General features: G+C 37.4%; 1 protein-coding gene across 7 annotated transcripts in view; it reads right to left on the bottom strand.

Moving 5' to 3' along the window:
* The window catches only part of KDM4C (lysine demethylase 4C), a 347,582-nt gene that overhangs the window by 150,096 nt on the left and 183,592 nt on the right, over positions 1-13,894 (bottom strand). For all 7 annotated transcript variants that reach the window (XR_004424679.1, XM_033123278.1, XM_033123280.1 and 4 more), the window contains 2 exons: positions 12,590-12,903; positions 9,438-9,546 (listed from right to left, as the gene is read on the bottom strand). Coding sequence is in view for 6 of the 7 variants with exons in the window: in XM_033123278.1 (XP_032979169.1) it covers positions 9,438-9,546; positions 12,590-12,903 (423 nt within the window). In the remaining variant the exon portion in view is untranslated. The remainder of the gene's footprint in view (positions 1-9,437; positions 9,547-12,589; positions 12,904-13,894) is intronic.

Genomic DNA, 13,894 nt, shown 5'->3' on the forward strand with positions numbered 1-13,894 from the left:
TTGAATCAAGGCAATGGCACCAATGCAGTCATTATTCTTGACTACCTCGTATTTAGTGTGTGTGGAAGGGGGGGAGGAGTTTTGCTCTGATGAAGCCAAAAGAAAGTGTGAATTTTATTAAATTTGTGATAAAATAGGATGTATGCCTAAAGTACTTCTGCGGTACATTCAAGTTCAATAGTTGTCTGGGGGTTGAATCATAAGTTGAATATGCTGTCTTTTCCATGAAGCATCATTTGTACTTGAAAAAATGATTAATAGACAAACTATTCAAACTTGTGTGTTGGGGATCAATTTTGATGAAAATGGACAAAGAAAGCCTGTCATTTTAATTAAGAAACTATGGAGAAAAGTTGTTGACAAATATTCAATCTTATGAGTTCAAATGAGAATCTTGGAAAACTTATATCCACTATTGTGAGCTTGATAGTTTCCCAATACTTACAGCTATTTCTGATGGGATTGATGGTGAAAATATAAAATGTAATTTTCAAATATTATATAAAGAGACCTGTATAACTCAGACATTTGTTTACCAATGCATGATGTTATAAAATCATGCATGCGTAAAAGAACCACTCAAAGTGCAAGATACACCAATGAATCTTTCATTTAATAGAGTCAAAAGGTTCACTGATGTGAATTCAGATTCCACATTGCAACTAATCTTTAAAAAACTACTATTTATCAAATTTTGGTGTAGTATCAAAGAAGAATATCCATAATTATTTGAAAAGGCTATTAAAATACTGCATCCCTTCCGACCACATATCTGTGTGAAGCCGGACTTTATTCATATACTTCAATAAGAACATCATGCAACGCATTGAATGCAGAAGCATATAGGAAAATCCAACTATTTTTATTAAATCCAGTATTAAAGATCTTTGCAAAAATGTAAAGTAATGCCGCTCTTTTTTTTTATGGTTTGGGGAAATAGTTATTTTTTTATGAAAATAAATGTAACTGCATATGTATTTATTATTGCTACTAAAAAATAAATTGCTACTAATAAATGAATTAATACATTTCAAATTTTCTCTGTTTTAACTTCCAGCAAATAAGTATTGATAAGGTAATCCCATAGGAAAGGAAGAGAAGGGAAAGAGAAAGGGGAAGAGAAAACAGAAGGGAAGGGACAAGATGAGACCAAACAAACCTTCTTTGAGGTCCTCAAAATGTTTAAAAGCCTAAGGTGTCCTGACACCAAAAACACTGAGAATCACTGAATATATATACATTTGCGCATTTTTATCCAAAAGCACTTGTATCACAGAGTCACTGGTGAACAACACAGCCCCAATAAAACTGGTGTAGACTGGTCTCACAGCCAGACCAGAATTCCATCAACTGCTTTCCTCAATCAACGTGCGATGCTTAAGCAGAAAGAAAACAAGTCAACACTGCAGGAAGGCCTCCTCTCCTCTTGGTTCTTTCATTAAGGGATTTGCCAACCATAGTTAAAAAACAAAAATTCTATGCCAATAGCACTTAATTTTCTTTTTTCTTAGTGAGTCTCTTACTTCATGGCGGAAATCTAGACTTCTAAACTGTTACATTTACAAAAACATTCCATTACTCTGTAGCAGGTAAAGTTCATCAAGAAAAGCCTGAGCTTAAACACACAGCAATTCACATAGCTCTACTAAATTCAAAGAAGCAGGTCATAACACAGCGCCGGACATCTTGTGCTCAGGAACTTTGTCCAGCGGCCTCCTATGAAGGATGGCCAGTCTCCTAACAAGCCCTGGAGCAAAACAGATACTATCTTGGATAAATATACTGAAGTGACCTATTGAAAATGCTGCTGACATACCAGCCCAGTTCCAATAGCTTCTTTGAAATGTTTCAGTCATACCACTAAAAAACAGTAAGTTGTTTTATTTTATAAAAGAACTTGCCTACAGACCAAACACCAAGCTCCTGGATCATACACACAATGTACTAAAACTGTTGCTTTTTAGTCATATTAAAAATACTCTTTCTGACTTATACCTGGGAAACCGAACTGTGCCTCTGACTCTGACTAGTTCTGGCAAAAATAAAAGCACGTTGGGAAAGATAGTGGAAATAGATATGCATACAGAACCCAAGAATAGTGCTCAAGAAGAAATAAGAGTTAAACCAAGAATATTTGATTCCTGTATGTGACAGCTGGGTACTAAAGGGCGGACCACAACTTCTGCCTCTGCAATTCCTTGTAAGTAGCCTCTCACAAGCAGCCTGCTTACAACTCCCCTCCACCCTTCTCCAGTGTGTTTAAATGCTCCAAAACGATCGTCCCTGCTGTTTATACATTATGATACTATGATATAAAAAGAAACATATATTTGGTCTTTGTCCTGGTACCTGGCACAGAGCTTCTAAAACCCTTGGGATTTCCTGAGTGATAGGGGTGAGTGGAGCATCACTGGTTAAAATATTTGGTCTTAGATCCTAGTTCCTCACACAAGCTTCTAAGACTGTTGGAATCTCCGAATTGATAAGAATATCTTTTGTTTGTTCACGAGATGACTGGTGGCTGGGGGCCCCTAGATAGCTCCAGGGTGGGGGCTGGTCACCAGAAAGACCAAGTCAGGATTAAAATGTGTACCATAAACACTAAACTTTTAACAAGACAAATTAGAACAGGAAGAGCCGATCTAGGCAGACACCCAGTTATCTCCTGTATATAAACATTTCTACCAAAAGATTTATCCTTTCAGAGAAATAAAAGTGTTTAATTCCCATTCAGTCAAAAATAACACTGAATATTATTTATGATAATAAAAACGATTAATGTCTTCTACAGAAGTATCATCCCAAAAGCACCCCTTTAAAAATATTTAAATAAATTATGGCATGGCCATATTATGCCAGCATCAGGAAGGTACTTTTGAAGAATATTAATGAAATATAATACAACATAAATATATACACTATATAACATAATATTAAGTGAATATGAATATTATCTTAATAGATGAAAAATCAGGACACAAAACTATATAGAGAATGATGACATTCCATAAAAAATAAATTTAAAAGTATGGATTAAAGGACAGGAGGATTATAAGTTTTTATAATTATAAATAATATATACAATCTTTAAAGTTAAAAAAAACTGCCATCAGAATAATATTAGGTAGGTTCTATGAACTGGGGGAAACCTTAGTTTAAAAGCAGACATACATCAGATTTATTCACTCCCCAGTACAGTCTTTTTGAACAAATTTTACTTACTAAATGTAAGGTGATTTCTCAATAGAAAAACATTTGGGCCATTGTGGAAGGACTGCTGCCAGGACTTGCTGATGGAACCTGGCAGATGGGAAAAGCCATCGACTTTACTACAGTACAATTTCCCTTTACCAGTCACCACAATGATTTTGCTGTTGAGGTTATGTTCCAGTGAAGTGTTTTGGCTGGTATAGCAGTATTCTCTGCTATGAAGAGCACAGCAGCATCTGTTATCTTTCAGGTACTTGAGCAAAATCTCAGCCCTGGGAGGCATTACATATATGGTTTCAAATGTCCTAGAGGAAACTGAGGGGGAGGAGGGTGTGGGGAGAGGAAGAGGGCAAGAATGCGTTACTGAAAAAAAGCAAAGAAATTCAAACTTGAGAACTTTATTGTTCCCATACAAACTACTATATAATCTGTATACAAACTATATTTCAACGATTTTATGAAACCCTGAATTTCAAAGGTTTGTAAGGGTGTGTTTCAAAAGTACAAAATAGGAAAAATTTATAGGACTTTTTAGGTATGATATTAGGAAATGGTGACATAAAGAAAAAATTAAACTCTGCATTACAGTACCCCTAAAATGCTAACGTAATAATGGATAACAGAATTCCACTGATTCAGGCCTAAAGCACTTAAGAAATTAAATGGATAGACATAGTTTTATTCTTTACGCATAACTTCACAATAACAGAGATGTCAAAAACGTTTCAAAAGGATATATTCAACTCATTCAATAAACTGTTTTACGCAACAGAAACATTCCAAAGCACACTCCTTCAAAATTCCTGTTACATAAAAATGCCCTGATATTTATGGTATCTCTGGGGAGCTGGGTGTCAGGGAGAACTTTGGCATTATCTATGTTGCTTAAAATTTTTAAAGAATGTTAGCTCATATTTCACTAACATATATTCTTACAACACACAGGGACAACAAGGAACACTGCAAATGATCTACTCTATCAACAAAGATGAAAGATGGCTGGTTCCCATCAGACATTCATATGTGCTCACTCGGCTTCTTTAATCAGTACTGAGGCTATTCTTGGGCATTGCTCATGATCAAGTAGAAAGAATGCAAACTTGGGAATTAGGATTTAAAGGCTTTTATCTACCAATTACAAGCCTTGTGACCTTGGACAAGGGACTGAACGTCTCTGAGCTTCAGTTTCCTCAACAGTAAAATTGATAACATCATCTATCTTCTAAAAAACGTAAATAACAATTGCTAATAATGAATACAATAGGAAGAAAGCAACACAGTGCATTTTCATATCTTTCTGGGGAAGGAGAAAAGAAAATGTCTAACAGGAAACTGGCGTATCTTTGGAAAATTCGATGACACATGGCACCAAAAGGAACTTACTCAGAGCATCAAATCAAAGATAGGCAAAAGAGTGAGCATTTGAAATTCACTGTGTGCTAGGCAATATGACAGATGCTGAAAACAACAAAATAAACAGTCCCTAGCCTTCAAGAAGTTCTAAATTTCCCATGGGATAAACCTCCAGTTTCTTAAATTATTTCATTAACAGTATCTATACTACAAAGTCAAAAAATGGCTGAACAAGTTCTCTAAGCAAAGAACCACCAGCATATTGCAATTTACCTGCCAAAAAAAAGCTCTCCTTAGCGAAAAGTCAGCTCTGGTCATCCACGTAAAGGAGAGCAGGATCCTTAGACATTTGACCCAAGAACTAAAAGGGATAGCGCCTGGCCGATCACGCAAAACAGCTGCTAAGGAGAGAGTGAGGGACTTCATGTGGGCTGCCATGATGCTGACTACTGAGGAGTACTCTAGAGAACGTACAGAAATAAGAAGACAGGGAGGCAAACAAACGTTCATTCTGCCGTTCCACATCAACAGCCATCCTCCAAAAGGCAAAGGACCATCCAGGGTCCTGTCAGCCACTGTACGTCTTGCTTTTCTTCAAACATGCCACACTCACTCCCTCCTTGGGGCTTTTATACTCATCATTCTCTCCCAAGAAGACTCTTAAGCCAGATCATTGGATAACTCACTTAAAGGCATTATGAAGTATATTTCCTCAAGAAAAGACCTTAACAACTATGGAAAAATTTGAGTTATGTCCAGACATGTCCCCTTTTCTCCTTAAGTTTCTACTCTTTATTATTAGCACAACAAAAAGTCCTGCACTTTTCGATCTTGAAAATGTTTCTCCAAAACAAAACAAAACATGAACAGTAAAATCACAGAATATCACTGTAGAATTTAGAAGTCCATTTGAAATGTATAAAAAATAATCACCTCATCATTTCCCTAAAACTGGGAACCTAAGACCCAAAAGGAGAAAAAGAATAAAACACCACTTTATAGAATTAAAATGATGATAAAATGAGCCACTTCCTAACCACTCACCATCTCGGAGGCTATACATGTCACTTAAGCACCCCTCACCACCACCCCCAAGCAGTGAAAAGTGCCCAAATATCAGCCTGCAGAACATTAACAGCCCAGGACTAAGTTTTCAGAGGCAAAATAAAGAAAATAAAGAATAATCTACGCAAACTCTGCATGCTTATTCTTGATCTTCATCATTAGTTTCACAACCAAACAAAGGGTGGAAATAGAAATGCAGAAAATGTGGTACAAAATAAGGGATAATTCAATGGCTATAGGGTTAAGACATCTTTGTCTCCAGGGAAAGGAGGCTGTGTACAAATCTGAGGAAATGTAGTACATTTAAGTTAAGCTGTATGAAATTGCAGCTTTTGTAGATTGAAAAAAATCAAATATTAGCAATTTCATACATTTCAGCCTAATACAGTCATTTATTTTTCTACAGAATGAAATGAACAACACAACTATATCAAAAGCTGTCCCTCAGATGTTTTCTACAAGACTTGAGGAGTCACAAGGCACACAGGAATTCAAAAGAATCAGTTTTGACTATCATTTTACAATCCCAACACTTTCAGCACATATAGAGACCTGATCATACAACTTCACACCAACCATGTTTAGAAAAGTTTCAAGATTGATTCTGAAAAAGTACAGAAAGCAACCGTATAATGTAAGTTAAAAAGTTTACATTTTTCCTCTAATTTAATCAAACCATTATGAAGCCACACTAGCATAATAAGAGCAAGGTGTTTTTGATTTTTATTCCCCGCATTGCAGTAAAAGTCAATGCCATTGGGACTCGAAATGGAATTTACTGACAGAGAAATCAAGCTAAACTGAGAATGCCCGACTATTATTACACAGCTGAGTGCTAGATAAAATACCCATTAAATCTGAGTGCCAACAACATCTAATGTTTTATGTCTACATAATGCAGGAAAACATTGGCTGTGACCTATCAACAAACATTCCAAGTCAGTCTACTCAGTAATATGCTGAAGTTGCTGTTTTATTGCTTAAACAGACAGAACTATAACTGTGCTTATTATGAAAGTATAATATTACCTCAAGTTAATAAGAACTGATGGAACAAAGACATCGTTATGTAAAAATTAATAACATTTGGAGCATGACATGCAACAGTCATAAGAGAGCACTTTTTTCCGAAATTGGCAGAGAAACGGAGTTTTTACACAAGAGAAACGCTGATGATGTTCCTATACTTCACTATTTTGCTCTTCAATGAAAGTCTAGCATGGGGCATGGGGACTACATAGTATCCTCTCCTATCGTATTTTCATAGAATCAAAGACCTTTAGAGTTTGAATGAAACTTTGGGATCACTAAGCCAACCATTTCATTCTATAGATGAATAAACATACAATGAGCCTCAGACAGAATACATGACTTAGTTCTCCAGACCAGATAGCCATTAACAGCCCAGGAGAGATTAGAAGGCAGGTCTCAGGTTACCTGCCATAAACATAGAGTCATGGTTCCATATCTATCTGGCAAAACAAATAAATGGGTGCTTTTAATATTTAAAATGAAATTGCTATTTATTACTTAAAATAAAATTTGTCAAGCTTGAATCAATAAAAGACATTATTATATTTGGTGTATATATCTACTTCTTAAAAACCTTGAAATACAAGAAATAAAATGAAGACCGACAAATCTATACCAATACTCTTTAGAAAGGAGGGAGTTACAGAACACCAGGGGCAGGAGGGCATAATTCTCCCCCCAAACCATCTATCTGCCAAAGGTAATGAAACAGCCAATCCTAAACAGTGCTCTTTTGTGTGAGGGGTTAACTGCAAAGTGCCCAAGAGCAGGGCTGTACACTAGTAGTAACATTTACAGTGACGGAATGACACAAGGTAAATTTCAGAAACTAATCACAGGAAATATCAGGCGATCCCAGAAGAAAACCAAAATCTCCAATAAAATGAAATCAGTGGGTAGTTCTAGTCTTGGGAAAATATGTTCAGAACCAGTTGAGTATTCAATCGCATCATAAACATGAGCACTTTAGTAAAAAGAGTGTGAAAAAGAGAAAAACATTTGGGAAAGTAATCAAATTGTGTCAGATTTGAGTTCCTGAGATTTTCCTTACTTAATTGTACTTAACTGCATACATGTTATTTTTTAAAATAACTGAAAACCTAGGTAAAATGGGTTAAATAATAGTCAAACACCAAGAATAATCTCTAATTAAAGTAGCAATTTCTATCTCTTCCATCTCTGTATTTAAATATTTAATCCATTACTAAATGAATTATAATATTAATAGACAGACTGTCTAAAAAATACATTGCTGTAACACTGCCTGAAATATAGTCCGAATGAAAACCTCAAGGCATGCAGACACTATAGAGATAGGAATCAGGGTCTAAGCTGGCTTTAATTTCAAAGAGATGCTTCACAGCTCATTACAGTACGGCACTGGCTGAATTGATGATTTACAATGAGTTATTCAGACAGTGCAGATTAGAGAAAATTAGAGCCATAACCAGGGCTTTAATCTGAATCTTCTCAATTTTCAAACTTGCAGGTGGGATCACTTCTGTACTTGGGTGAACACAGTACAGGTGGGTATCTGCATCTTTCAATCTTTCTGTATGACTATTCCAGAAATCATAAAATTATAGTTGAAGAGTTACGAACAAAAATTTGGTCCAATGGCAATGAACTCAACATACTGAGCTCTCCCTGTTATTTCAGGGTATTTGAAATGCCAAAACTCTACGCATGAACCTATAGTTTAGGAACCTTGATCACTGATGACCTGTCCTCACCTTTTACACAAGAGGGAACTGAAGACAGAGAGAAGACTTGCCCAAAGTCAAAAAACTTATAAGGGATCAAGCCAGGACTCCAATCAGAGTCTATTGTCCATTAGTCAAACAGATTCTTCTTCAGCGTGCACTCAAAAGATTTGTTAATTGCTTCTGCTAAATGTCCTGGAGGCTTTCACAGCCAGGACCCACTTTTAGTTTAAATTTTTGCCTTGGAATAAGAAACTACACATTTGATGGCAGTCCTAGGGTCAAGAACTGTTAGGGTGACTTTCTCTTCTCATCCTATCACCTTTGCTAATACAAGGCCAAACCCAGGTGACAAGTCCTCTTGTACTCTGCCTGTGCCTACGGCCAGTTATGATTTTTGTCTTTCCCTAGTCCGCCCTTAACTAAGGGTGTAGGTTCTGTGTGCCTGAGGGACCCTACATCTTAGCTCTGATTTCCCTACCCCTCTACTCTAGCCCTGGCCTATTCCCCACCCGCAAATAGTTCTCCTCTTCCAATCTGGATGTCATTTCTCTCTGGATCCCCTCTGGAGTTCCCTGATTTCTTGAGAGCTCAGTTACCACCTTCCTCCCGCACCTCTCCACACACCAGGTATAACAGGATAAGGAAGTATTGGTCAAGATGGTGTTTATAAATTTAAAGAATTCAAGTTAAAAATAAAAACAATGCAAAGAAACCTACAGCATGTTAATTCCATGATTTGACAACTTTAAAGAAGTGACTCTCAACTTCTGGAGTATCTTAAGATGAATGTCAGAATGACCAATTTTATCCCATCATATAAAACAGGCAGACTTTTACTGGGAACACGGCTAGATTCTGTGTAGTAAGTATTTATCCCTAAAATCCAAAATTCTTTTACCTGTAAATTGTTTATTACCTATGATCCCCCTATGGTATGTATGTATTTGCAACTTGGTCAAATTACTTCTCCACCAAGCAATTTTTTAGAAAAGTTTGTTACAGCAAATTGACAGAATACTGAATACTGTACAATATACACAGAAAAAATACTGAAAAGCTTCACAAGCCTACCTTCATCACTTGTTGCCTGCTGCTTCACCAGAGTCATTGGGGATCTTGCTGGAGGCTTGCTAAGTGGATGGCGCCAACTTTTAGCAGTTTTGGTTTCTCCCTCTATTCTCTGGTTACAGAACAAAAATGGGGAAGAAACACCCACAGGTAAAGACTTATTTTATACAAAAAAACTATAGTTCACAATGATTTATGACAATTTAATTAGGAAGAACTCCTGTACTTTTTTTTTTCACTTCCTGGCCATTCTATTAGTTATTTTACAAAGAGGTCAATTAACTATCGTTCCACTTCATATTAAAACACTGTCTATAGTGAGGAGTAGGCTTATCAGGCCTGCTATAAACTTAGCAGTTAGCAAGTTTCCAAAAGGTCTTTAAAGCTAATCTACATTTAGGATTATATATTCACAACCATATCGGACCGTGGCATTTGGCCACCTCTATGCTGGTCACTTGTGAGTACCTGACATGTTCTTTTGCTTTCTATCCATAGAGAAAACCAGATGCCAAACTGAGCCCATACACTTCCTTTCACTCAGAAAGGAATCACCACTTCACTGAGGATTTAACAAGAAATCAAAAGTTGTTTTTTTAAAATATGGTAAATTACTGTCATCTTGAAACCACTTACATTTTATATAAAGTCTTTGGCCCTGGGCTCTCCAAACTACTTCACATTTCAAAGGTAGAGGAAAAAGTCATGCGTACCCAGACACCTTCCAGAGTGACCCCAATTACAAGCTTTCCTGCTTACTCAATCCAAAAGAAAAAAAAGGGGGCGGGGGGTGGGGGGGGGGAGTTCCCCGAGACAGAGTTTGAAACTAATAGGTTTATATCAACAGTTGACTAGGAAAGAAAGAAGTCTGTCAGAAATTTTCCTGTCAGCTGAAGAAGCTGTGGCTGGGTGAGATTTATCTGTGGTTTATAATAGCTAAAAAGTAATGTGGGAAATTATAACTTAGTCAACACCGAGAAATATTTATTAAGCTCTTACTATGTGCCACACTGTTCTAAAAGCTGAGTTACAGCAGGAAAAACTACGCCAGTTCCTTGCTTTCAAGGAGTGTGCATTATAAGAGGGAAAAGCACAAATAAGAAATAAGTAAAAAGTAAATATTTGTCAGGTACTATTAAGCAAATATGCAATGAAGAAAAAATAAAGGACAAAGGAATGGAAAGATATGGGGGGGGTTATTTTACACAGGGTCGTTCGAAAAGGCCTTTCTGATGAGGAGACATTTGAGTGTAATCCTGAGTGCAATGAGGGACCAATATACTTAGATCTCTGGGGAAGGAGCACTTTGGACAGCAGGAATAACATGTGAAGTGTTAACACATTCGGTGTATTCCAGGGAGAGCACGGAGCCCAGTTATAGAGAGAGAGACAGCTAATGTTCAGAAAGTAACTTAATATTTCTTGAGAAGATTGACTAAAGCTGACTGCTACTAGCATACACATAGTATTACACTTAAAAATAAGACACAGAAATGAAATGGGTCTATATTACTTGGAACGATTGCCTGACACCCTGATGTAAGAAAAGAATACCGTATAGCTCTTTCTAAGAAGGGCAAACCAAGTCACCCAGCCCTGAAGGGCAGCATTTGCTTTCCTCTGAGGGCAGTCTCTGTTCAGTGAAATAGTACAGATGAAGGTTAAAGGCACCGAGGGTAGAAGCGCCTCCACTGACGGCAAGGAACCGGAAGAGTTACTTTCAGTTCCATTCCAGTTTAAAGTCCGTGACTAAATATAACCTAAACAGGTATTTGACTCATTCACCACTCTAGAATCCCAATATCTGTTTAGGTACAATTAATCCCTACTTTAATCCCTACATGAAATGAAGTTGTAAAATTGGTTTACTAAGTAGTATGTGAATACTATTTTCAAACTTCCCTTAGCCACCTTTTCAAATAAATTAGACCATTTTTTTCTATTTCTCATATGTTTTAATAAATATTTTATGGTTCAGTAGAATATATAATCATGCATGAAATGATAAACGTGATTATGTCAAATTAGGAAATTATCTATATGCTATTTGACATTTTAAAACTTGGGAGATTAGATGAGTGGATTTCCTTATCTAATCTCCCTTACTACTCAAAGATGTGATAGACAAGGTCAGTGGGGAGTTGAAATAAGCAAGAGCAAATCAAGAAGTGGGTCTGTTCAGGGCACTGCTCAATTTATCTGCTCAAACAATGGAGGCTCTCCTTACTCACCCACTTGAATTCCCTCATCTAGCTATATAGGTCAAAAGAGACTACCGAATTCTTGCAATCACTACACACAATCAGAGCTTGCCTGATCCACTCACAATCTTAGTTACAGCAACAGTTTATGCTGAAAGCATATGATATTAGCAAGAACATATGAGAAACAGGGAGGCCCTATGCAAACAGATAGAATGAAGAGCTTGGTAATCAAGAGGACTCTTGAGTTTTCCAAGAGGCAAATGGCCTGTTTCTGGCAGTGGACAGGACCAGAACAGTCAGCCTGATCCTAGAATCAGAGTTCTTGACGAAAGAGTCAGAGGAAAGCATGACCAGGCAAGCCCTAATGTTAAAATAGAGGCTATGGAAAGCCTGGAACCCTGAAATACTAACCTTTGGCAGGAGGAGGGCAGAGCTCGGTGGGTGAATCATTTCCAGTCTGATTCATATTATAGGTAATAGAACCATTCTGTATCTTGACAGAAAGTACAGAAAGATCCCGTGTACCCAGTTTCCCCCAATAGTAACTTCTTAGAAAACTGTACTAGAATATCCCAATATCGCTGGGATATTCTTTTCTAAGAAGTTACTATTGGGGGAAACTGGGTACACGGGATCTTTCTGCACTATTCTTTTTAATTGTATGTGAGTCTATAATTATCTCAAAATAAAGAGTTTAATTTTAGAAAAACTTAAAAATGAAGAAAATTAAGCTCCACCACGTGGCCAAAAGCGTCATGCTACCTGAACTATCACCATATAAGCCAGAGCTCGCAGAAGGCTTACCTCCCAGTCATTAAAGGGAATATGATTAAGACCCATAAGTATGGGATGTCATTTCTGCCCTACAGCAAGATTTCAATGCACAGCACAATTTTCAGAAAGTTCCCTAACCACACAATAAATACAGCAAAATCGGACATTGCCACATACGCTGGGAACTTTAAAGACATTTCTCTCTCCACTGGGGACCACTGGGACTTCCACAGTTTCAAGGCCACTCCCGCAGCTCTCCACATCACTCTCTTCTCCCTCTGTCAACACACTGTTACTCTCTGCCACTGAGAAGCACAATTCAGGTGACTTTGGCCAAGGAAGTTTGGGTGGGTCTGATTCCTTGGATGTCACATGGCCACTAGGTATGGAACCATCAGCCTCACTGGAATTCGAAGGCGGAATTGTGACATAGGCTTGGCCATCCTCAGTTTTCACTTCCTCCATTACAGATGTGCTTAAGCAACTGTCTCCTGAGAAGTAAAACAAAAGACTGTTAGTAAATATTGCATTGTATTATTACTAAGTACAATCATTAAACTATTCTCAACTAAATTTCTGTCTTCCAGCTTCCCCTCTAAACTTCCACAGACATGGGTGGGAAAGGTCTTTGCAGTATCACATAGCCTTCATAGTTGTAAAAGTGAGATCTTGGAGTTTAGCAAAAGAATATTTGACAAAACAAGGGATTAAAAAGTGGTTCCACTACAGACTAATGTCAAAATCCAGGGCAATAACAATAATTATCCAAAGCAATAGAGATTTGAAATCTTTCTAAAAATAAGAATTATATTCCAATATATGATGATAAGAGCTGCTACTGATGAAACATTCCAGGTCAGAAGATTTATGTAAAGAATATATGTGAGGCTGTGCAGAGCCAGTGAAAATTATTTCCTACACTAATCCTGTGTCACTCGATGACAGCATATAGAAGAATATCATAAGCACTTCTTTTGTACTGCCATCTCTGTGCACCCTTTTCCCTCCCTTACATGTGTACACACACACACACACACACACATGCACACGCACATCATTTCACCTATTACATACTAGCTCTGATGCTGAACCTAGCTACATCTTCTATTTAAGCATAGCTTCTATTTAAGCTACATCTTCTATTCAAACCCTGGAGGTCAAAATGCAAGGAACTGTGTAGTGACAGAACTAATAGAACTGGGTGCCCTTGGCCTAAACCACCCAGTAATTCATGCAATGGTTCATTAAACTATGGTGGAGGACTCTAAAGAAGAAGCCATATGTATTGCATAACTGTCGTCTCTGCACTGTTTGCTGCTATTCCCTACTCTACCTTGTCCACCTTGCTACCTATCCATTTATCTCAAGTCAATTCAGATATCACCCACTCCAAAAACATTGCCAGGCCAGCCTCCTGTCTGTTTCAGGTTTGTCCCTGGTGTACCAGCAACTTCCTATGCCATCTCTATCGTGGCACTTATC

The sequence above is a fragment of the Rhinolophus ferrumequinum genome, chromosome 12, assembly GCF_004115265.2.
Source record: "Rhinolophus ferrumequinum isolate MPI-CBG mRhiFer1 chromosome 12, mRhiFer1_v1.p, whole genome shotgun sequence".
Lineage (NCBI taxonomy): Eukaryota > Metazoa > Chordata > Mammalia > Chiroptera > Rhinolophidae > Rhinolophus > Rhinolophus ferrumequinum.